This window comes from Ahaetulla prasina, chromosome 7, assembly GCF_028640845.1.
Source record: "Ahaetulla prasina isolate Xishuangbanna chromosome 7, ASM2864084v1, whole genome shotgun sequence".
NCBI lineage: Eukaryota > Metazoa > Chordata > Lepidosauria > Squamata > Colubridae > Ahaetulla > Ahaetulla prasina.
The window spans coordinates 53,605,765-53,629,985 of NC_080545.1; the positions used below are offsets into that span (position 1 = coordinate 53,605,765).

The 24,221-nt window shown below is 36.1% G+C and overlaps 1 protein-coding gene across 1 annotated transcript in view; it reads left to right on the plus strand.

Annotated features, from left to right (window-relative positions):
- Positions 1–24,221, plus strand: part of LOC131202548 (synaptotagmin-1-like) — a 255,804-nt gene that overhangs the window by 203,450 nt on the left and 28,133 nt on the right. The window contains exon 4 of the mRNA XM_058191654.1: positions 4,940–5,133. Within this exon, the coding sequence (XP_058047637.1) occupies positions 4,956–5,133 (178 nt within the window). The 5' untranslated portion in view covers positions 4,940–4,955. The remainder of the gene's footprint in view (positions 1–4,939; positions 5,134–24,221) is intronic.

Below are 24,221 nucleotides of genomic sequence, written 5' to 3' on the forward strand. Positions count from 1 at the left end.
ATTTTATATTCTTTTTTATGAATGATAAAAGCTTCCAGCTTTGGTGGAAATTCATCCTATGTGAAGTTCTATTGTTGATTTTCTTTGTATTACATTCAAAGAGAATATTAAAATACTTTAGACAATTGTGGTACTCATCCTATTAGAGAACTGACACAAAAGAGCCAGTCTGTGGTGTTCTTATCATTCTACACTTTATCACTGAATTTTGGATTGCATGAAAAGACTTAAAAAGCATACTATACATAATGATTAATTAATTTAATGAAACATTGCAGCCTGTTCAATATCACTATAATATTAGTTTTACTCATACTAGTCAGATTGGCTTCATTCAAAACAGGTATGCTGGGAACTGCATATAGGGGAAACCATGTCTAAGTTATAGTCATTCTGTGTCAAGTAATTAATCCATTACCCTAATTCCATTCCTGATTTCACTTTGGTCTGCTCTTGTGAACATAAAACCCCAGTGATAGATTTTTCAACTGGGTAAACAGTTCATATAATGGTTTATAGGTTATATAACAATTAAGAAAGATAGGGGACATTACCACACCAAAGTTTGTAAATTAAAGCATTTTTCTTCCACTTTTTACTAGACCTTATCCTTCTCTTGTACTTCTATATATTTATTGAAATATCTAAAGTTTAATGAAAGACACATTTGTCTTAGCATTTCAGGACAAAGAATCTTTCAGCATCGTCTTATCTTTTGTGTCATTCAGACTAGCATAGTGACTTTCTTACATTTTAATTACTTATCATTTCTATCTGGCTTGACGTAGAAAAGAAAATCTACTCAAGCAATATAACTATCTGGGAAACCATCCAGGAATAAGGCAGTAGATAATTTAAAAACTAAACATAATATTCATTAGAAGATAATTTGGTACTCCTCTGAGAGCATATAAAGCAAACTTTGGATAAATTTCTACCTTTACTGTGCATTCCATCAATATCTTCAGATAACTGAAAACTGAAAAACTGAAAAAATTTGCTTGGTTATTTCCTTTAGATGAGATTACTAGAATACTGTTTAAATGAAACATTTTAGTGACAAAAATTATGGGAATCACAATAAACAAGGCTATTTTCCCAAGACAATATGAAAGCAACTCAACAGTTTCCTGATCCTTTAAGAGTTACCTTGGATAGAGTTGTAACACCAAGTTCCACACCCCTCTGTATTTGACAGTTGTCTCAGTGTTTTTACAAGAATATGCATCACTCAGTGTTTGGGAGCCATGCACAAAAAGTAACTTCACAGAGAATGGTCATTGCTTCTGGTTGCATTGAGATATGTTCAGGGCATACAATAACGGTTGGTTGGTTGGTTGGTTGGTTGGTTGGTTGGTTGGTTGGTTGGTTGGTTGGTTGGTTGGTTGGTTGGTTGGTTGGTTTGCTGGCTGGCTGGCTGGCTGGCTGGCTGGCTGGCTGGCTGGCTGGCTGGCTGGCTGGCTGGCTGGCTGGCTGGCTGGCTTGCTTGCTTGCTTGCTTGCTTTTAAAAATTATTTGATTTATATTCTGTCTTTATTTTGCACAATTCTATACATAATGTCATACATATTGCTCCCACCTCCTATATTTCACACAACTCTTGAGATATGTTGGGACAAGGGAGAATAATTATCCCAAAGTCATCCAGCTGATTTCAATTCCCAAGGGAAAGCTAGATCTGATAGACTCCTTATTTTTAGTGCAAATGTTAATCAGAACATCAAACAGGTGTAATATGATATTGATATTGATGATATCATCATAACATTATCTCTGCTTTGTACATGATAATTGAAATGACAGTAGTTAAGTACAATTGTTAATATGTATTGACTACTACAGTATTTTAGTACTATTATTTTTCAATATAGGCAATAATTTCAATTTTTGAGGACTCTGAAGGGGTCTTGGGGGACCCACAGAGGTTCTATGACCACACTTTAAGAAACACTAGTCTAGAGCAAGTATTTTATAACCTAATCTGGAGACTTCATTTTGTCTGAATCATAGTACAGAGGCTATAATTGAAGGAAGGTCCCAAAGCCTCCAACTCTTAGTGGCTAAGGCACTGAGCTTGTCAATTGAAAGGCTGGTAGTTCAGCGGTTCAAATCCCTAGTGCTGTGTAACAGGGTGAGCTCCTGTTACTTGTCCTGATTCTGCCAACCTAGCAGTTCGAAAGCATGTAAAAAAATGCAAGTAGAAAAATAGGGACTACCTTTGGTGGGGAGGTAACAGTGTTCTGGGTGCCTTTAGCATTTAGTCATACTGGCCACATGACCACAGAGATGTCTTCGACAGCACTGACTCTTCAGCTATGAAACGGAGATGAGCACTGCCCACTAGAGTCGGGAACAACTAGTATATATGTGCAAGGGAAACTTTTACCTTACCTTAAAAAAACCTAAGTCCCACTTATTGGGACTATAGATTAGTGGAGTTTTCTTAAGATTCTCTGTGTGTGATTCAAGGTAGATAGATTCTATTTAAGAACAAGACATTAAATTTGACTTCTCATTGGAACAGCAGTATCAGTCTTTGATTCTCACAGTCTAAGGTCATGAAAAAGCTGATAAGAACCCCAGGCTCATCCCAACTCATAACTCAGCATCTGAAGAACTGTTTGGAATGGCTGCAAAATTTACTTAGCAAATGTAGGGGGAACTACATTCTACTTCTTAGATTTAGAAGACAAAGCACTAAAAGATATGTAATATGCAAAATGAAAACCATAGTTTGAGCAAATAATAAAGATTATTTCTGAGCCTATTGTTGATCACAGTCATATCCCACGGCTGCCATAATGAGGATAGCTGCCCTTGCCAAAACCTTTCTGTTGGTAAATGGGGAAGAACTCTTCAACATAATACAGTAGAGAATCTGAATAATAGAATCTCCATACGTTATTATATTTTTGCACTAATTACTGTGTCATTGTTTCCTTAGTAGATAATCAAATTATATGCTGAGACTTGGTGTGTAATCAGTCTATGGCATGTTATTGGTTAGTTTCAATCTGAATGTCCTTTTTAAAATTCCGTTATACTGCAAAAATAAGCAGGTGAAAAAGAATACTCTCCCACTGTGATTTATTAGAGAGTGCTTTGGGGCTGCGACCCTTTTCAGTTTCATTCCCTATGACTTCCTTACTGATTATGGTCTCGTAGGACCTTTATACAGGATAAACAAGTAATTAGACAAGCAATAATCAAGCCTTAATCATGGTTTTCAAGCAACAAGTGATAGTAAAAATGCTTTGCATGTAAAAAAGAAAAGAAAAATATATTGCACTATACAGGTAGTCTTCGACTTATGACTGGTCATTTTATAACCGTTCAGAGTTGCCACAACCTCAGAACAGGTGGGTTACAGTCCATAAAGCATTTCAACCCTGAACTACAAATATTCTCCTTTATTAGTAGTGATGCCTGTACAGTAAACAAATCAAAGAAAAGAAAAGTGGGAAGAGCAGATCTTCCAGAAAACACAGCATGCAAAGATGCACCAGTGAAAAAGAAAAAGTTACCCAGAAATTCATGAAAACAAAGTAACAAATACTTTGTTATTACTATTTTTTTTCTCCAATTGCACTTTTTTTACTTTTTTCAATCTACTATGTGTTTTTTAAAGACATTCAAAATAATTGGCTGCACAGTGTTTATTTTTAAATGAGTTATAAGCATGAAAATAATGTCTGCAGTTTGAAAATAGCATTTATCTCATTCAGTTTTCCATTTGAACAGTTTCAGTAGTATTAAAGGAAATGCTTCGATGATCAAATATGTTAGAATGTGCAACATTTGTGATATTTTTTTTAAAAAAATGGGTTTGTTGTTTAACCCTCCTTTTGAGAAGACTTATTTTATTCAGCTTTAGTTATTGGGTTTTTAATAATTCATTTCCCAGTGGGAAGCTATAAACTTAGTTGTTTCTGGAAAAGTACAAACAATTTTATACCCAGAGCAATAATAAATTATCCTTATCTCTTAAATCCATTTTCTCTACAGTTTTCTGAAATAGAGAAGATAGGAATTAGTCCTCAAAGCAACATTATTTAAGAGACAGCTCAAGACTGAAATAGTCTCCTAAAACAAATGTTGAGCTATCCCCTAAGCAGTATTCAAGTTGATTGTTATATAGTCCATATAAATGTACATTATTTAATGCTAAATCTGTGTAAAGATATCTCCCTAAAGCCCAAGAAAAAAGCACTAAGTCAAAAGTACATTAATGTAGCTATGAATTTATTTCAACATCCTGGAGTTCTAATTTGGATGAAGCCAAACAACCCATAGATGCAGTGATTTTAACACTATTAACAGTGAGGAAGGTCAATAATTTAACTGAATCAGTTGTTAGTGGAAAAATATTTGCTTTCAATAAATATGACTCAAAAGTAAGATGGAACAATTTTTTTAAATAATGTCCAGTTCTGCTTAAGTAGAGAGCATTTTGGTTAAAGAGTTCAAGAGAGCGTAGAGATGCTTAATTATGGTGTAATTGCTTTCTATTTTCATTTCTAGTAGTGCTGTGAAAATTTTCAATCCAACAGACATGTACAAATAATTATGCAAATGCACTGAAATGTTTGTATATATAGAACTGCTGTCAGTTTACTTATCTATTCAAAATGAAAGGGCAGAATTCAAAGTTTAAACAACAGATGCTAAGCCCATATTGAGGTATCCAACAGAAATAAGTGTTTTGGACTCAGGAGACAGACATAAGAATAAGCAGTTTTTACCTTCTGAAAGAATCTTTTTTTCCTCCAATAGTTTAATAAATATTGTATGAGCCAACATGAAGCAATGTATTAATGAAGTGATATTTCTCCAGGAAGCAGGTGCACCAATTGGGGTTAGCGCTCTCTAGTTTGCTATTGACCTACGATGAAGTTTAACCTTTTGAACATTTTTCTCTCTGCTTTGTTTTCAATCTCAGTTCCCCCGGGACTAAAATGGCAAAAGAAAGTCAACATCAGGCACTAGCAGCACTACCAGGTACCACTGCCGCTACTGCAATAGCAAATAATGCCACAGAACTAGCGATACCCGGAGGAGGAAAAGGCGGTGCAAAAGAAGATGCATTTTCAAAGTTAAAGGAGAAATTTATGAATGAACTAACCAAAATTCCATGTAAGTAAGCTTGCTATTGCTGTTATGACTCTGTAACAATAATCTTTAAAACTGTATGATTATTAACATTCACCAGACATGCATTGAAATCCAAGCCTGAAAATAAGGGATAATTTTGGAATCTAATGCAGACAAAATCCAAAAGCACAATCAAAGTAAAGGAAAGTAAAGGAAACATTATGATATGCTAATCTGGCTTATGCCTAAATTTAACTACATGGCACTTTCTTTTGGACTAAATATAAATGCATTCATTCTGGCACATATTATGTGCAGTATTGGTTATTATTCAATAAACCTTGTTTAAAACTATTATTATTATTATTATTATTATTATTATTATTATTATTATTATTATTATTATTATTATTATTATTTATTATTATATTTGTATACCGCCCATCTCCCGAAGGACTCATGGCGGTTCACAGCCAATAAAACAACAGAAAACATATAATACATATAAAACAGCAAAAAGAATAGACAATTAAATTCAGTTGATGCCTTAAAACTTTTAAATACAAATTTAAAACCCCATTTAAACCCCTGATTTAAAAACCCCAATATAAAACTACGTTCAAGCTAGTCCTGCTCTTCGAAACAGCAACGTCTTCAGCTCGCGGCAGAAGGACCTGAGATCGGGGAGTTAACGAAGCCTCAGAGGGAGCTCGTTCCAGAGGGTAGGGGCCCCCACAGAGAAGGCCCTCCCCCTGGAGGTCGCCAGCCGACATTGTTTAGCTGACGGTATCCGGAGGAGGCCCTCTCTGTGAGAGTGCACTGGTCGGTGAGACGCTAATGGTGGCAGTAGGCGTTCTCGTAAATATCCCGATCCTAGGCCATGGAGCGTTTTAAAGGTGATAACCCGGAAGACCAACTATCCTAATTGCTTATGTAGCAATGCCAGAAAATAATTGAATAGTATATCTTATTATTTTCCCCCCACAAATCTCATCTATAGTCTTTATAAAAAGTAGGTATCTATAGCATAGAAAGTATGAAAGAAATATTAGATTAAATTATATTGGGTGTTTTAAAGTTATCCTATGACATAAGGCTCAGGTGACATGCTGGTCGGTCAGTTTCCTGTTGTAACCAGTGGATCGGGTTGGTTGATTTCAAAAAAGTGGACCCTGCACTTGAAAAAATGTTAGGAAACCAAAAAAAAGTTTTATACAGGACTATTCTTTCATCAAGTATTGGCAAATGTGCAGTGCGGTTTTGGACCAAGTTATATGAGATTCCAAATCAAGATTAGTCTTAGCCATGGGAATTTCACTGGATAACATTGGATCAGTCACTCTTTCTCAACCTTCACAGAGTTCTTCACAGAATTGTTACAGCAAAAAAAATGGAAGAGGGAATATTATATATTGATCTAGATCTTCTGGAGAAAAGTCACAATACAAAATAAAACAAAATACATACAGCTGTAGAAATTCAGTAGATTTGAAACCATTGGCCAAAATACCTTTTAATAAACTTCACACTTGGTTGCATGAATGGAAAATTGCCAGAACATCCCAACACTGTAGGCTAAATTGGGATTCAAAAACATTGCTAAAGAAGGCAGTGTCAAAGCATTTCAGCATTTCAAGAAAAGTACATAGAAGTGTCCCTGTAGTTACCAGAAGTTCAGCTTGACTGTTCCTCCTTTATTCTATTTTTACTGTCCTTTCACTCAAGTAAGTACTGAGAGCAGCTAATAAATTAAAGAACAAAAATATCCCAGATGTTAAAATGTAAATTAATACGGTAAAGCTGATTAACAATTAAACTTGGTGGCAAATGGCGGCAACTGAAACAGTGCATTCTGTAGGCTGTAAGTAATACAAAGAAAAGCACTCTTTCCCATGCCATTTCGGTAAGCCCCCAATAATGAGTGTACCTTCAAAAATTATCCTGATAATTGTAATTTGTGGAGGGTTGGAATAAGAAAGCCATTCCCTCAGTTGTCAAATCCTAAACATTTAGACCAGAGGTCTTCAAACTTGGCAGCTTTAAGACTTGTGGACTTTAACTCCCTGAATTCTCCAGCCAGCTATGCTATGCTATGCTGACTGGAAATTCTGGGAGTTGAAGTCCACAAGTCTTAAAGCTGCCAAGTTTGAGGACCTCTGATTTAGGCCATTAAAGATAAATGCCTTCAGTAAGCAACTAAGAACCAGTATAGATATTTCAACATATACCATACATGTGATATTTGCAGCAGTGGTGAAATTCAATTTTTTTTTACTACCAGTTCTGTGGGCATGGCTTGGTGGGCGTGGTGTGGCTTGGTCAGCATGTAGGAGAAGGATACTGCAAAATCCCCATTTCCTCCCCACTCCTGGGGAAAGGATATTGCAAAATCTCCATTTCCACCCCACTGGGGCCAGCCAGAGGTGGTATTGGCCGGTTCTCCAAACTACTCAAAATTTCCGCTACCGGTTCTCCAGAACCTGTCAGAACCTACTGGATTTCACCCCTGATTTGCAGTTTGGGGCTCTGCATTTCACTCCCAGGAGTTTGCTCCTGACTGGCTCAAGATTGACTCAGGCTTCCATCTGTCCAAGGTCCGTAAAATAAGGATCCAGAATGTTGGAACGATATGCTGACTTTGTAAACTGCTCAAAGAGTGCTGTAAAGCACTATGGAGTAGTATATGTATAAATATTCTTGCTCTTGCTGTTTTTTTGTTATCAAACTACTTGCCTCATATTCATGAATTGTAACTTCCAGAGATTTTTCAAGGGTAGTCTCAACCAGAATATATTATAGTAGTTAGAACAGCTATTAAAAAGATATGAAAAGTGTTGCCAAATCTCAGCTCAGAAGGGATTGTGCCTGCTCCATTAACTGGAAAGTATTACAGTTCCTTGCCACTGATGCCACCAATGATAGCTAAAGATGAAGCTCCATCACTGAACCTGTTTTTGATGGAATGAAACTGCATTTAAAACAGATTGAATACCAATTCTGAAGTCCTGTTTCTTCTTAATCATCAATACTTCATTCTTCTTTGACTTGGAACTTGCACATGAGCAGCAGTTCATGATCTGTTCCATAGTCAGCACCCGATCATGTATTTGATGCTATAATTGAGCTCCTCCATCTCCTTTTAGCTATTGTACAGTCAATTTTATCCCTGAATACACACCCGGTAAATCCATGTGTACAGGCATTATTTTGGTTGTTTGAAAACTGTGTTAGTTGTGACAAAATCATTGAACGGCAGAAATTGATAAGTTGTTCTCCAGATTCATTTTGGTTTCCCAAGCCATACTATTCAACTACATTTTTCTATTTAATGTTTCCAACTTCAGCATTCTAGGCTCTAGTCACAAGTAGCACAATTTGTTTGCATGCGCTAGGGATTTCAAATCGAACTACAATCAGCAGTCTCTTTTTCTTCTGCATCAGGGGTTGGAGCATAAACCTGAATGGTCATCATATTAAAGAGTTGACCCCCAAAGTCTAATTATTGGATCATTGATTGCATTGTAGCCAAGTAGTTATTTCTATAGTCTTTCAAGTTATAAAAACAATGCTGTTACTACTTTTTTAATGTCCTAAGTAATAAACAGTGTGATCTTTTGACTGAAAGTGTCCCGTCCCAGTCCCATCTCAAATTGCTAATGCCTAAGATATCAATTTGTTGTTGTCTCATTTCATCTTCCACTGTTTTGAAATTTCCTGTGACCATGTTTCTTCCATTCCATATGCCTACCGTAATTCTGTCTTCGTAGCTTCAGATTTTCTTTTCCTTTTCAAAAGCAGCAACTAATTACAGATAGTCCTCAATTTATGATCACAATTGAGTCCAGAATTTACGTTGCTAAGTGAGAAATTTGTTAAGTGAGTTTTGTCCCATTTTACTTCCCCCCCCCCATATTGGTTAAGTGAATCACTACAGTTGTTAAATCAGTAACACAGTTGTTAAGTGAGTCTGGCATCCCTATTAACTTTGCTTGTCAGAAGGACTTGTGGTAAAACAAAAAAAAATTGGGGGGAAATACATAAATAGCTAGAAAAGATTATTGGAAAGCATGTAGATTTTAAACCTGAACTATTTCTATTAGGTATAGTACAGGGGTGAAATGCTCTCGGTTCGGACCGGCTCACGCGATCCGGTAGCGATGGCGGCCACTGGTTTGGAGGACCGGTAGCAAAAATCCCTGGCCCCGCTACCCCGCCTCTGCTGAGCCGCACCATCAGCAGGGTTTTTCTTTTTTTTTTACTTTTAAAAGCCGGTTTTTCTTCAGCCGAAACATGCCTTTAAAAGTTAAAAAAAAGCCTTTGAGGATCCCACCCCTCAGCTGAGATCGGCAGAGCCTTTAAACTTAAAAAAAATTGGGGAAATACATAAATAGCTAGAAAAGATTATTGGAAAGCATGTAGATTTTAAACCTGAACTATTTCTATTAGGTATAGTACAGGGGTAAAATGCTCTCGGTTCGGACCGGCTCACGCGATCCGGTAGCGATGGCGGCCACTGGTTTGGAGGACCGGTAGCAAAAATCCCTGGCCCCGCTACCCTGCCTCTGCTGAGCCGCACCATCAGCAGGGTTTTTCTTTTTTTTTTACTTTTAAAAGCCGGTTTTTCTTCAGCCGAAACATGCCTTTAAAAGTTAAAAAAAAGCCTTTGAGGATCCCACCCCTCAGCTGAGATCGGCAGAGCCTTTAAACTTAAAAAAAAAAAAATTCTTAAGTCTCCTCTGGCGATCTCACCTGAGTTCCTCATCAGCAGAACCTTACTTATAAAATAAAATAAAATAAAATAAAATAATAAAATATTTGTGCAGCTTTCTGAGATTTGGTGTGTTTCTGTAGTGTTTCACTCAAATACACAAAAACACAAAATCTCAGAAAGCTGTATGTGGCATTTTGTGTGTGTGTGTGTGTGTGTGTGTGTCAGTTGTGTTGTGTGTGTGTAAAGTGTGAAAGTTGGTTTTTGAGCTTTTTGTGGCTGTGTGAAGTGTGAAGTGCAGCTGCTTTTACATTGTGTGTGAGTCAGTTGTGTTGTGTTGTGTTGTGTGTGTGTAAAGTGTGAAAGTTGGTTTTTGGTACCTCTTATTGTTTTTTATATTTTGTTTATTATTTTTATTATTTATTGTTATTGGCCACGCCCACCCAGTCATCTGACCACCAAGCCACACCCACCAATTAATCCATGCCCACAGAACTGGTAGGGAAAATTTTTAGATTTCACCCCTGGTATAATATAAGGTAAATGTGATAAGAAAAGTATGTATTTAATATTACACATCTTGACATTAGCAAGGATTGTATTGTGCAATGCTGGAAAAATGAAGGAACACCACAAAATGAAGAAATAATTAAGAAGATACTAGAGTGTGCAGGAATGGACAGACTGATATTAAAAATGAAACAGATACACAATATTATCAGTGATTGGAGGAAAAAAGGTGGAGACTAAGAACGTAATATGTTTTGTTAAGCAAATACATGATGTGTATTAAGCACTAAGAAATGTAATTAATAAAAAAATAAATAAAATAAATAAATAAATATGAACAGTTCTCAATCATCTGAATGTACAGTAAATCACGTGACTGACCATGGGGATACTGCAACAGTCATAAGTGTGAAAAATGGTCATAAGTCACTTTTTTTAGTGATGTTGTAACTTTGAACGGTCACTAAATGATCTGTTGTAAGTTGAGGACTACCTGTATCTTGAAGGCTTTAATTATACATCATAAACACCATTAGAACTGAGCTTACAAAAATCCTACACTTGTACCATGTTGAGTGCCATATAGTGTGAGGGACCCATTATCCAGCACTATCATTTTCAGTCCATATGGTTTTCTTAGTAAAAATACAGGAGTGGTTTACAATTTCCTTCTTCTTTGTCATATTAATAGATGACTTTGTCATTATCACTAAAGTAATTATCTGACTCCGTCATCTTATGTCACCGTTGCCCCATATATTGTAGGTCCCTGCTTGTTTTAGCTTGGGAAACAAGATGTGTGACCCAGTGATGGGTTTCAAAACTTTTTTACTACTGATTCTGTGGGTGTGGCTTGGTGAGTGTGGCATGGCTTGGTGGGCGTGGCTTGATGGGCATGGCAGGGGAAAGATACTGTAAAATCTCCATTCCCACCTCACTCCAGGGGAAGGTGCAAAATCCCCATTTCTTCCCAATCAGCTGGGAATTGATAGGCAGAGAATTGATGGGGACGGGGCCAGTCAGAATTTTTATTACTCTCCGAACTACTCAAAATTTCCACTACTGGTTCTCCAGAATTGGTCAGAACCTGCTGAAACCCACCTCTGGTGTGACCTTTCTGGAAATACAGTATATATTTTGGCCAATACTCCTGATGTTCTTTGGTCCTTTTTCCCAGGAACATGCACATAAACACTAACAACTAGTCTAACTCATCCTTCATGTTTCAATGTTTTAGCAAAAGAAATGCCTCATTCTACAACAATGCATTTTCAGAGTGTTTTGTGGGGCACATTGAAAGGAGAGAAATTAAGAATTTAAATAAGCCTCTAAGTGAACTTCAATCAGTGCTTAGTATATGTGCACTCCATCACTTTCAGTTCTATAGTTAGCCAAGGAGCTGATTAAAATTTACCATGTCCAGAACAGGAAAACAGGCATTTTGGGGCAATAACATTATTTACCTGCACTGTATCCATGTTCCACAGAGCATTTAGAACTTTGATATTTTCACTGAACCGAAAAACTCCACAAGAAAGGAAACAGCTGCATCCATTAAGAATTTAGTCAGACCATTTTTATTAGGTTTTCATAGCTGGAGAATGGACCAGTTATGTTTGTATGGACTGCCATTTTAAGACTAGAATATGTTCTGCCATAAACTACAGATTGAAGGGTTTTTTTTAACCTTTTTTAAAGATTTTCCTTAGGAACATAACAATAGAGACTCTTATGATTGTCATCTGATCTTCAACATTTGCTAGCTACACGGAATAGGAAAATGAGAAAACAGATAATTTTTATATTTTATAAATGGCAAAGCAACTAGAAAGAAAGAATTTTGGAAAGAATTTTAAAAGACCATGACTACCCAATTTGAATATAGCATAGTCTGCCCTTAAACAATGTTAATACCCCTGTTTCCCCAAAAATAAGACCTATCCTGAAAATAAGCCCTAGCATGTTTTATGTTTGTGCCCAATATAAGCCTTACCCCCAAAGTAACCCCTATTTAAGAGCCTATGCAGCCACCCATTCCATTTGTTGCTCATGGTTCCACAGCCATGAGGCAAAATGGGGTGGGGGAGCTGCCTCACATGCTTCACACTGGCTTACCTCAGGGCCCCCGCAACCAGTCCATCCATGCCCCAATACCTGCCTCACGGCGGCAGCACAAGTAGCCATGTGCAGCAGGAGCCCACATGACCGCCGGCCCACTTCTTTTGCTCGCTCGCAGCCACAACAGAGCAGGAGGCTGAGTGATGCATGGCCATGAAACAAAGGAAGTGTGGGGGCTTGGATGGCCTGGCTGCAGGTCACATGGGGCAGCTCCACCTCCCTGCCTCACGGTGGTGGCACTGGCATGCCACACAGCCTCCTGCCTTGCCATGAGCAAGCAGGCCTCCTGTACATGAGGGGAAAAATAAAACATCCCCCAAAAATAAGCATTAGTACTTAATTTTGGGCCCAAAAGAAAAGACCCGGTCTTATTTTCGTGGAAACAAGGGTAAGTAATTTCCCATAATATTTTCTGTGCCTTTGGTCTGTCCTCTTATTGTCTCATAAAATCATGAGACAATGGCTTCTTTATATTATCAACTCTAAAAAATTCAGGAACCCAAATTAAAGAATCCCAATACAGATGGCTATCTAGCCTATATTTCAATATATCCAACAAAGGGCAGTCCATTGCCTCCCTGCGTAATTTGTTCCATTGTCAAGCTGCTCTTAGTTTTTCTAATACTTTTTCTATTCTAACATTCAATCAGAATCAGTCTTGCTGTAACAAAAATCCATTTTTCCAAGTCCTACATTCTGGAACAATAGAGTGCTATTATACTCTCTTTTGGTGTTCTTTTCATGGTTAAAGATATCCTGCTTCTTCATTTTCTCTTCATAGTTCCAATCAATTTTCATTGCTTTTCTGAACGTTCTCAAAGTGGGGTGCTTTGAGTTGGACACAATGTCCAAGATAGAGCTTGATCAACACAGAATAAAATGGAACTATTATTCTGGGTAATTTGTACTGTATACTGTATTTCTTTTTTTTTCTATCCACAGCACATTGCTGATTGAAACTCAATTTGTAATCAACTATTATTCTAAGTTCTTTTCAAAATACATTATTACCAAGATGAAGCATGCATTCTTCATCCTGTATATATTTGGTTTCTAATTAGCTTTTCTTTTTTTCTGTTAGATTTCATTCCCCAAGCTACCTGGGGAGTTAAAGTTAAAGTCCATATATCCTAAAGGTGCCAAGATTGAGAAACACTGCTCTAATATATATGTAATTATATTTGAGTTTTATTTCCATCTTCTAGAGCACTAGCTGTCCCATCCAATTCTGTGTCATCTTTGATTAGCATTTGTTCCTTCCTTTTGTTTAAGTCATTAATAAAATGTTAAAGGTTGAATCATGTGGCATCCAGTCATATTTAAGCTGCTTGCTAATCAGAATATTATAAAGAACTTCAGTCAAATGCTGAAAACATATATACAGTATTCAGTATTCCCACATTCCACTAAAGAATTTACCCAATCAAAAACGGAATAGTTTAATCTGAAAAGAGGTACTGAGTGATCTATAGTTTCCCCTGAACCTTGTGTTTCACCTTTTAAAAGATTTGCACAACAGTTCGCCAAGATTTCTCAAAGAGATTACATAAATAAATATTAATAATTCAGAGAGATCATCAACACATTTCTTTAGATCTCAAGGATGCAATTCATCTGATTTATAAACTCAAGGTGAAAAGTTATTTCCTATGTCTAGGATTCTCAGGCTTCAAACTTTCTTCTTCGTCTTCCTCTAACGATTTCTTAACAAACTCCTGGTAAAACATCTACGTCTTTTGTTGGAGAAGACATCTAATCTAGGAATTGAGTTGCTCTGTCTTTTTTTAACTGCTTAATCTGATTCTGCCACCTTTCCAAGCACCAGGTAAATTGGTTCTCTTCTATTGTGAGAGGTTAAATAAAGACCTTCTAGCAAATGGAACTAAAGTATGGATGTGCTTTCTTTATGGATTAGTTTGTTTAACATGCAAATGAAGACTGCAGGTCACCAAAATACAAATGTGAAAGGGAAAGTTTCTTAATTTAAAAATTGTGTATGCTAAAGGGAACAGGTTTGGAGGAGACTGTGAGTTCTAGTCCCACTTTAGGCATGAAGCCAGCGGGCTAACTTTGAACAAATAACCCAGTCTTTGGAAGCAGGCAATGGCAAACCACTTCCAAAATCTTGCCAAAAAGCTGTAGAAATGTGTCCAGGTAATTTACAAAATTCAAGAATGAATAAATGAATGAACGAATGAATGAACGAATGAACGAACTAACGAATGAATGAACGAACAAGCAGCAACTGAGATGCACACACACACCTTAAAATGATAGTAGCAGAACTGAATAGAAGTAACTCATGCATAAACCAGTTTGGAAAAGTAATTAAAGGCAAAGGCTAAAAAAAATAGGACCTTATTCATGAGTTTTAATCATAGACCAGTGTAAAAAAATGTTGACATGTTTTGTTTATATAGAGAGAATGAATCAGAAACTAAACCTATATAGGAAAAATGAAGGGAGGCAAGAGGGAGGAAAAGAGTTAAAAAGTTATGGTTGGATAAAATTGAGGAGATTCCCAAAAAGGGACAGATAGAAAATTTAAAGAACAAAGCACAATGCATAACACAAATATATATATATATATATATATGTATGTATGTATGTGTGTGTGTGTATATATATATATATATATATATATATATATATATATATATATATATATATATATATATATATATATATATATATATATATATATATGTATATATATAAATATAAAAATATAAATATAAATAAATATTTTTATATTCTGAAGTTTTTGCGGGTGTTTGTATGTAGGTCTTTGGTTATTCGGGTTTTCTCCCGCGTAAAATTGGTATTGTCTTGGCGATGTCTCAACGAAGTCTCATTCGTCATCTTCAGGCTTCAGCTTCGTGCTTCTGGGAGCAATGTGTGATCGCAGCTGTTTCTTCCTTTTAACTGCTAGTGGGGGTTTGAACTGATTGGGTGGGAGCTTGGCTGTGCTCTGATTGGATAGGAGTTTTTTTGTGGTCTGATTGGCTGGGGGTGTGTCCTGTTTGGGTGGGAGCTTGGTTGTGCTCAGATTAGTCTGAGTTGCAGGGGGATTTGAGCTGGTGAGCTGCATTGCTGTTGTTTGGCTTCGTGGTCGTGGTATTGCTATATCTTCATAGTGGGTGTCAGTCTGCTGCATGTATGGGTTGGAAGGGTTTGAAATGGCTAATGTTGAAGCTGCGGTCTGGCTTCTGGTCCTTGGTCGTGCATCATGATCAGTGTGGGTTTGGGTCTGCTTTCTGGGTGGATGTGTGGTGGTAACATCCTTTGTGGGCCTCAGGAGTGTGGGTCTGGTGTCATTCCTCGTGTTAGGGACTCGTTTGTCAATAAGGGCGGGTTTCCAAATGGCTGGTAGGCGGGAGGTATCATCTTGTTTGTTCATGCTGTGTGGGCGTTTTTCTATCTCGCTGGCTTCTCTGATTATTCTATTGTTAAAGTGTTCAGTTTTGGCAATAGTTCTGGTCTTTTTAAAGTCAATATCATGTCCTGTGGCTTTAAGGTGTTGCACCAGGGAAGAAGTTGGTTCCTCTTTTTTGACGGAGTTCTTGTGTTCTTCAAAGACCAGAGCACAGCCAAGCCAAGACATTTCCAATTTTACACGGGAGAAAACCCGAATAACCAAAGACCTACATACAAACACTCGCGAAAACTTCAGAAAATATATATACATACATACATGCATACATACATACATACATACATACATATATATATACATGTATATGTATGTGTGTGTGTGTGTATATATATATAAATATATATATATATATGTATATGTATATGTATATATGTATATATATGTATATATATTGGGTCTCCCACCCAATCAGTTCAAACCCCCACTAGCAGTTAAAAAGGAAGAAACAGCTGTGATCACACATTGCTCCCAAAAGCACGAAGCTGAAGCCTGAAGATGACGAATGAGACTTCGTCGAAACGTCGCCAAGACACTTCCAATTTTACGCGGGAGAAAACCCGAATAACCAAAGACCTACATACAAACACCCGCGAAAACCTCAGAAAACAAATATAGATAGATAGATAGATAGATAGATAGATAGATAGATAGATAGATAGATAGATAGATAGATTTGTTTTCTGAGGTTTGCTCCCAGAAGCACAAAGCTGTAAACACCTAGCCTGAAGATGACAAATGAGACTTCGTCGAAACGTCGCCAAGACACTTCCAATTTTACGCAAGAGAAAACCCGAATAACCAAAGACCTACATACATACATACATATATATATATACATACATATATATATATATATATATATATGTGTGTGTGTGTGTGTGTGTGTATATATATAAATATAAAATAAATATTTTATATTCTGAAGTTTTATGGTGTTTGTATGTAGGTCTTTGGTTATTCGGGTTTTCTCCCGTAAAATTGGTATTGTCTTGGCGATGTCTCAACGAAGTCTCATTCGTCATCTTCGCTTATATATATATATATATATATATATATATATATATATACAATTACATATAAAATAAAAGCAGGAGTAATTTGCAAGGAAAGAAACACTTGGAGAACTGTAGTAACCTGAGTTGATGTAAACTTGTTTTAACTATAGTTCCTAAGCTCAGGGCTTTACTTTTTCACTTAGTACTTTTACTCATTTTCTTTTTCTGCCTATCCTCAAGTGAATATTTTGGTAGGTATATGTGGGATATTAGGAAAATAATATCAAGAAATAGAAATAAAAATGAATATGGTACAAGGCAATAATTGGTAAATAAGGACTGAAAACCTAAAGAGGAACACAGTTCAAGAGAGGACATTAACTTTACTTGCTAACAGTGTATATTTTATCTATTTAAAAGATAAGTGTTCCTAACTGATTAGATGCATGGATACACAGACTATTGCTTGGCAATAACCCACAAATGAGTATTCTAACCAAGGTATAAGCCTTCCAAAGGGCACAATTATTTTAATACTTTGCAACACCAGTTTCTAATGATTTTTCCCAAGTCTAAAGCTTTTAAACAGTACAACATATTCCATTTAGTATGTTCCATTTAGGCACTGATTCTGCTATAGGCATCACACCTACTTTTAAGGAAGATTTGCCATAGTGTTCCATGTCCCACAGTTATAGATAGATGGATGGGTGGATATAGATATAGATGATATAGATTAGATATAGATATAGATATAGATCAGTGGTGGGTTGCTACTGGATCGGGCGAATCAGTAGCGGTGGCGGGAGGCTCTGCCCACCCACCCGGATGTCTCTATGCATGTGAACCGGTAGCAGCCAAAATTGAAACCCACTACTGATATAGATATAGGGGTGCGTGTGTGTGTGTGTGTGTGTGCGTGTGTGTGTGTGTGTGTATATTTATGTTAATTTATGTTAATTCATTCAATTTACAAGTAAATCTTGACTTATGACTATTACGATAGTTCAAAGTTACAATGAGGCTGAAAAAAAGTGACTTCTGACTGGTCTTTGCACTTCTGACCGTCATAGCATTCCCTCAGTCACATGTTCAAAGTTTGGGAACTTGACAACCAGAGGTATTTATAACAATTGCAGCATCCCAAGAGAAAGTGATTGCCATTTGCAACTTCTCAGCCAGCTTTCAACAAGCAAAGTCAATGGGGAAAGCTGGATTCACTTAGCAATCCAGTTATTCACTTAACAACTACAGTAAAAAAAATAAAAGGCCATAAAATGACTGCATCGCTTAGCAACAGAAGTTCTAGTCCCAATTGCGGCCATAAGTCAAGAAACATGACTATTACACAATTCAAGTGCTAGAGCAGGCACAGATAGTTGTATGGATAATTAAAAGAGCAATAAAATTATAAATTAATAAATGTAAAGTAAAAAATGATTAAAAGAAAATTAATGAATCACTTGTATAGTACTTTGCAACTGGTGAAAGCAAAAATATTATTCCTGTAATCAGTATATCTTTATTTCTGAACCAATTTGGAAGCAAAATAATGGCAGTACCTTTATTGGAATCTAATGTCATTTTCTGACAAAATAGTAGTAAATCACTTATTTTACTTTTTGATAGGATTTTAATAAAGTTCCCCTGAGATGCTCAAGACCTTCCCTGTGCTTCACTGTAATTATTACAGAACATGATTATAGACAGTGTCTGGTATTTTGCGGTATTATGAATGTGATAAGTTACTAAATTGCATAGAGAATTAAATTTGCAGCTGCGGGACTGTGACAATGTATCACATTAGTTTATTGGAAAGCTGAATTTGGTTAAGATATTACTATTTTGTGCTAGAGCCAAGCACTTTAATAGTAAAACTGCAAGATCCTTATCTCTATAAGTCATGTTATTATCCACAAATGTCCTGAAACATGGAGCGTTGTGTGTTTCAAATATATTTTTAATGTGAATGCAATTTCTTCTTTTCGGTTTCATTCTTCCTCTTAATATTTTATTAATGTTAAGAAGAATTTTTTAAAAATCTTGTATCCTAATGCATTTTTGAATATTTCTCATTCAGTATTTTCAAAGAACAGTATACAAGATGCTTGTTCTGGTATTATAGTCAGCAATAGATTGAATTTTAATAGCTATTTACAATTTATTATATATTTTACGCGGGAGAAAACCCGAATAAACGAAGACCTACACACAAACACCCGCGAAAACCTCAGAAAACACACACACACACACACACACACACACACACACACACACACACACACACACACACACACACATATATATATATATATATATATATATATATATATATATATATATATATATATATAATATCTCCTAGAAGCATGAAGCTGTAAACACCTAGCCTGAAGATGACGAATGGGATTTCGTCGAAACGTCGCTAAAACACTTCCAATTTTACACGAGAAAAAACCCGAATAACCAAAGACCTATACACACACACACAGAGAGAGAGAGAGAGAGTCAATGGCTTCAGAGAAAAGGCATAACCTAAGCTGATTTTACAGCTTATGTGGTACATTCAGCCACATACTGCTTTTTTATTTTTTTCTAAGTCTTATATTGTTCTTAAATAATATATAAATATTGAGACTTCCAAATATCAGCTCTAAATAATAATAATATTGTGTTTATTCAGTTAGTGAAATCAGAAGTTAGTCATAATCAACTTTTAATTCATTCTTTTTTAGATATCTCCAGAAATAGTAGGAGAGAGAGTATATTCATGAATGCTTTTCAGATGTTTGATTGTAATTATTATATAATTTCTTAACCAATTTCATTTACTTCAACCAGAATAGTCAATGATCAGAAAATGAGAAATATAATCTCATAGCTTTCAATAAGACAAAAATTGTCTACATTTGCTCAAACCAATATAGCTACAACACTTAATATGCCAGAGAAACAGTAATGATTATTCTCATGTGTAACTTAATTTTTAAGAAAACCCTAGCATCCAATATAATTAATATGGCTTAGGACCCGGGTACTTACGAGACCGCCTGCTGTTACCTTATGCCTCCCACCGACTGGTACTCTCTCACAGAGAAGGTCTCCTCAGGGTGCTGTCCGCCAAACAATGTCGGCTGGCGGCTCCCAGGAGTAGGGCCTTCTCTGTTGGAGCATCGACGCTCTGGAATGAACTTCCCCCTGGCCTACGCCAAGTGCCTGATCTTCGGACCTTTCGCTGTGAGCTAAAAACATACTTATTTATTCAAGCTGGACTGGCATAATGGTTTTTTAACATTTTAAACTGGGTTTTATTGTTGTGGAGTTTTAAATTTTTTAAATTTTAAATTTAAATTTTTAAACATTGGCCTTTTTGTAATACGTTTTATTTTAAATTTGGATTTTAATTGTATATATATTGTGTTTTATTTTGGCTGTACACCGCCCTGAGTCCTTCGGGAGAAGGGCGGTATAAAAATTTAATAAATAAATAAATAAATAATATAATTAAACATTGTGTGAATTCTTGGAATCCTCACTACGTTGTTTAGCTTATCAGAGAAATAATTTTCCTCCTGTATTTTTCTTTTCTATTCAACCTTTCAATATTCACATTATCAGGTTTTTATTTTTAAAAGAACTATTTTAAAAAAAAATATTTGAAAGGGCCATGAGATTTATATTTCTAATGTTCTTGTTTGAATTCTTACTTAAATTAAACATATCTACCTGCATAGTTAGGGGGAAAAAGTTGTTGGTGAAGGACTGGAAAACTTTCATTTGCTAAAACTGAGCAGTCTTAAGCAAATCCCTATAGAAGACACTGGATTTCCCCCTTCAAAGGACAATGATGGGAGAGATCTATAAGTCACTCGGGTCTTATTTATTTATTTATTTATTTAATTAAACTTTTATACCGCCCTTCTCCCGAAGGACTCAGGGCGGTGTACAGCCTGCATTAAAACAATTTATATACACCCTAAAATAACAATTAAAAAACTTATTCCATAAAGGCCGAAATTAAAACCGTCCAAATTGACCATATAAAATACCCAATAAAATACAATTAAAATTTAAAATTTAAGAATTTAAAAATTTAGCAATTAAAAAATCAGGCCAGTCCCGCTTGAATGAATAAATAAGTTTTCAGTTCCCGGCGAAAGGTCCGAAGGTCAGGTAATTGGCGTAAACTGGGGGGAAGTTCGTTCCAGAAAGTAGGTGCTCCCACAGAGAAGGCCCTTCCCCTGGGGGCTGCCAGCCGACACTGCCTGGCGGACGGCACCCTGAGAACCCTCTCTGTGAGAGCGCACGGGTCGGTGGGAGGCATGTGGTAACAGCAGGTGGTCCCGTAAGTACCCGGGCCCTAAGCCATGGAGCGCTTTGAAGGTGGTAACCAAAACCTTGAAGCGCACCCGGAAGACCACAGGTAGCCAGTGCAGACTGCGCAGGAGTGGTGTTACCCGGGAGCAACGTGGTGCTCCCTCAATCACCCGCGCAGCTGCATTCTGGACTAGCTGAAGTCTCCGAGTGCACTTCAGGGGTAGCCCCATGTAGAGAGCATTGCAATAATCCAGGCGAGAAGTGACGAGAGCATGAGTGACCGTGCATAAGGCATCCCGGTCTAGAAAGGGGTCTTCTCTGTCTCTTGGAATTTTCCATATTTAAAAAAACAAAAGTCATCATCTTTTCCTGTGGAAGGAATGCCACAGCCAAAGCACCAAGATGACTTATTGTTCTGGTCACAAGCCTACTAAAGAACTGTACTCATCTTCAGTTAGATGCAGTCAAATTAAGGAAAAAACCTATCAGTATTGACACCATAATCTTTCTTTTACTGATAACATTCTTCTTACCTATCCATTTGCCCATCCTCTGCTACCAATCCAGTCACTACCCTTTTCAGCTGCTAGAAAATGCAAAAACAGGACTGACATTATATAAAGACTGAGGTTGGAATTCCATCTTCTGTTTTCCTTTTGTCTGAAAATATATTCATTTTCTCTGATAAACTCTTAGTAATTTAAACCACGTTAGAGGTAGAAAAAGCCAAAATGCCAAACCTTAAGAGATGGGATTGGGGAATAATCTGGGTGGCATTTGTATGCTTTCTGACAAACTGGGGTTGAGGAGAAGGGTAAGGTTGAAGGTTGGCAGGCTGGTTTTAAAGTTGACTGTGGAACAAGATCTGTCATCCCTCTCAGCTGAATTGAAGCCTCACTATTCCTCTGTCTGATTATCAGAGCATCCTTTATATGCTGATGCCAGAGAGACAGTCCTAACAAATTGTTATATTGTTCTGCTCTGATTTAATTATTCTGTGTGCTGTTTAAAGTTTTTCCATCTGAAACAGCAGGAAGGATTAATGCTGTGGCTGGAACTTGGCCAAATCCCTAAACAGACAGATCGGACTCCTACAAAAGCAATTAACAGTCTTTCCATTTACTTTAATAGTAGTTGGTTCTGGAACTACAAGCATTATGACTGATGCTAAACTTGTGAAATGACTGCATAGCTTTTTTGATGATTGAATTGAATGGCTTATGACTTTATTATGTATAACTAAAGGTTATTGTACGATCTCAATCCATATGTTACATGATTAAACAATCTGCATTCTGATGTATAGGAGTACAGTTGATCAAAATTATTTATGAAAATATCAAAGTTAATAATTGGGGAGTAGTTGATTAATTCATTAAAATGCAAACCTTTTTCTTAGACCAAAGAAATATCTTTTTTTAATTGAGCCTATCTCCTAGTAATTTCATGTTTTCAGCAGTGTGTTTTCTTGGTAAAAATATAGCAGTGATTTGTCATTGTCTTTTTCTGAGAATTGTTTCATTGTGGGAGATTTGTATTTTAATTTGCCATTGCTTCCTCTGGTGATGAGGATATCCAGGAAGGATAGCATGTTGTTTTATTCCTTTGAGGATCTTGATTGTTTCATGTGTTGTCTCTTGTTGTCCCTTTTCTATTATGATGAAGGTTTCATCTACATACCATATCCTTACTTTCGGTTGTATGTGTGGGAGTGCCATTGTTTTTAAATGCTGCATTACAATTTATGCTGAGTCCTTAAGAGTTGTGATCCTGTGGGCATTTCTCTAATTTATTGGTATATTTGTCCATGAAAATGACAGTAGATGGTGAGGTAAAGGTTAATGAGATCCATGATTCTGGGTATTTTGATCTTATTGCATTTAGTTATATCATGTATGTTATACATGCTATCACTAGATTGTTTTACTTGTTCTGGATCTATGGATATAAAGAGTGCATATAGCTTCATAACTTAGTTTTATCAAATAGCTTAACAAACAGATTTTGATAAATAGCAAAAAATAACATTAACCAATGGATAATTGTAGAGATTAAAATGAAAATCATTAAAAGTTTGTCATAAAAATCTCATTTATCAATTATTACATACAATTTTAAAGCTTTATATAATTAAATGATATTATTTAGTTTAGTTCAAAATGAAATATCTATTTATTTTTCAAAATAACATACTTTAATATGCTGACATTATTCAGAATTATCCAATTCAGAACTACAGATAAATCATTTTAATTTTAGTTGGAACATATGTTAAACCAATATCAAAATTATATTTTCAGACTGGATGAATGGATCTTAAAATTAGTATTCTGTGTAACCAAGAGGAAAGAAATTTACCGTGCCTTAAAAAAACCTCCCAAACTTCACATATGAAATGTCAAATCCTCATATGATGCTGCTAACTCAGATTCCATTAATGTATATTACTAGAATCTGAGTTGGCAGCAACACAGTGAGGATTTTGAAATCATAAAAACCTTACATTTTAATTTGTTTTACATTCTTAAATAATTAGTTTGTTTTAATTTTTTATAATTTTAATCTGTTTTGATTTTTATAATTGTCTTGATATTACATATCTTTATTACACTGTAAGCTGCTCAGTTGCCTCAAACCATAAGATCAGCAGCAAATAATTTTAACAATAATAATAATATGTGTGTAATGATTGGGGGGGAAAGACATCTATACTTGAAAACATAGGAAGGGAATGAAAGTAAAAATTAAAATATAGAATATATAGTTATGCTCACCTCATATAGTTATGAGTTATGCTCAGCACTTCAAACATGGACACAGATTTTGACTGGTATGAATTCTTGCGCCTATTATTATTATGATGATGATTTGTTGCACAGTCAGACAGATGTTCAGATTGAATGTGGAATTTTTGTCCATCTATATGAGTCCTTCGCAAGGATGTGAGAAGACAAATGTTGATGTTTGAAGGTGTTAAAGGTATCGCCACATGATGAAAGCTGTTTCAAGTCTGTCTTTTGCAATTGACTGATGGTAATTTGATCAA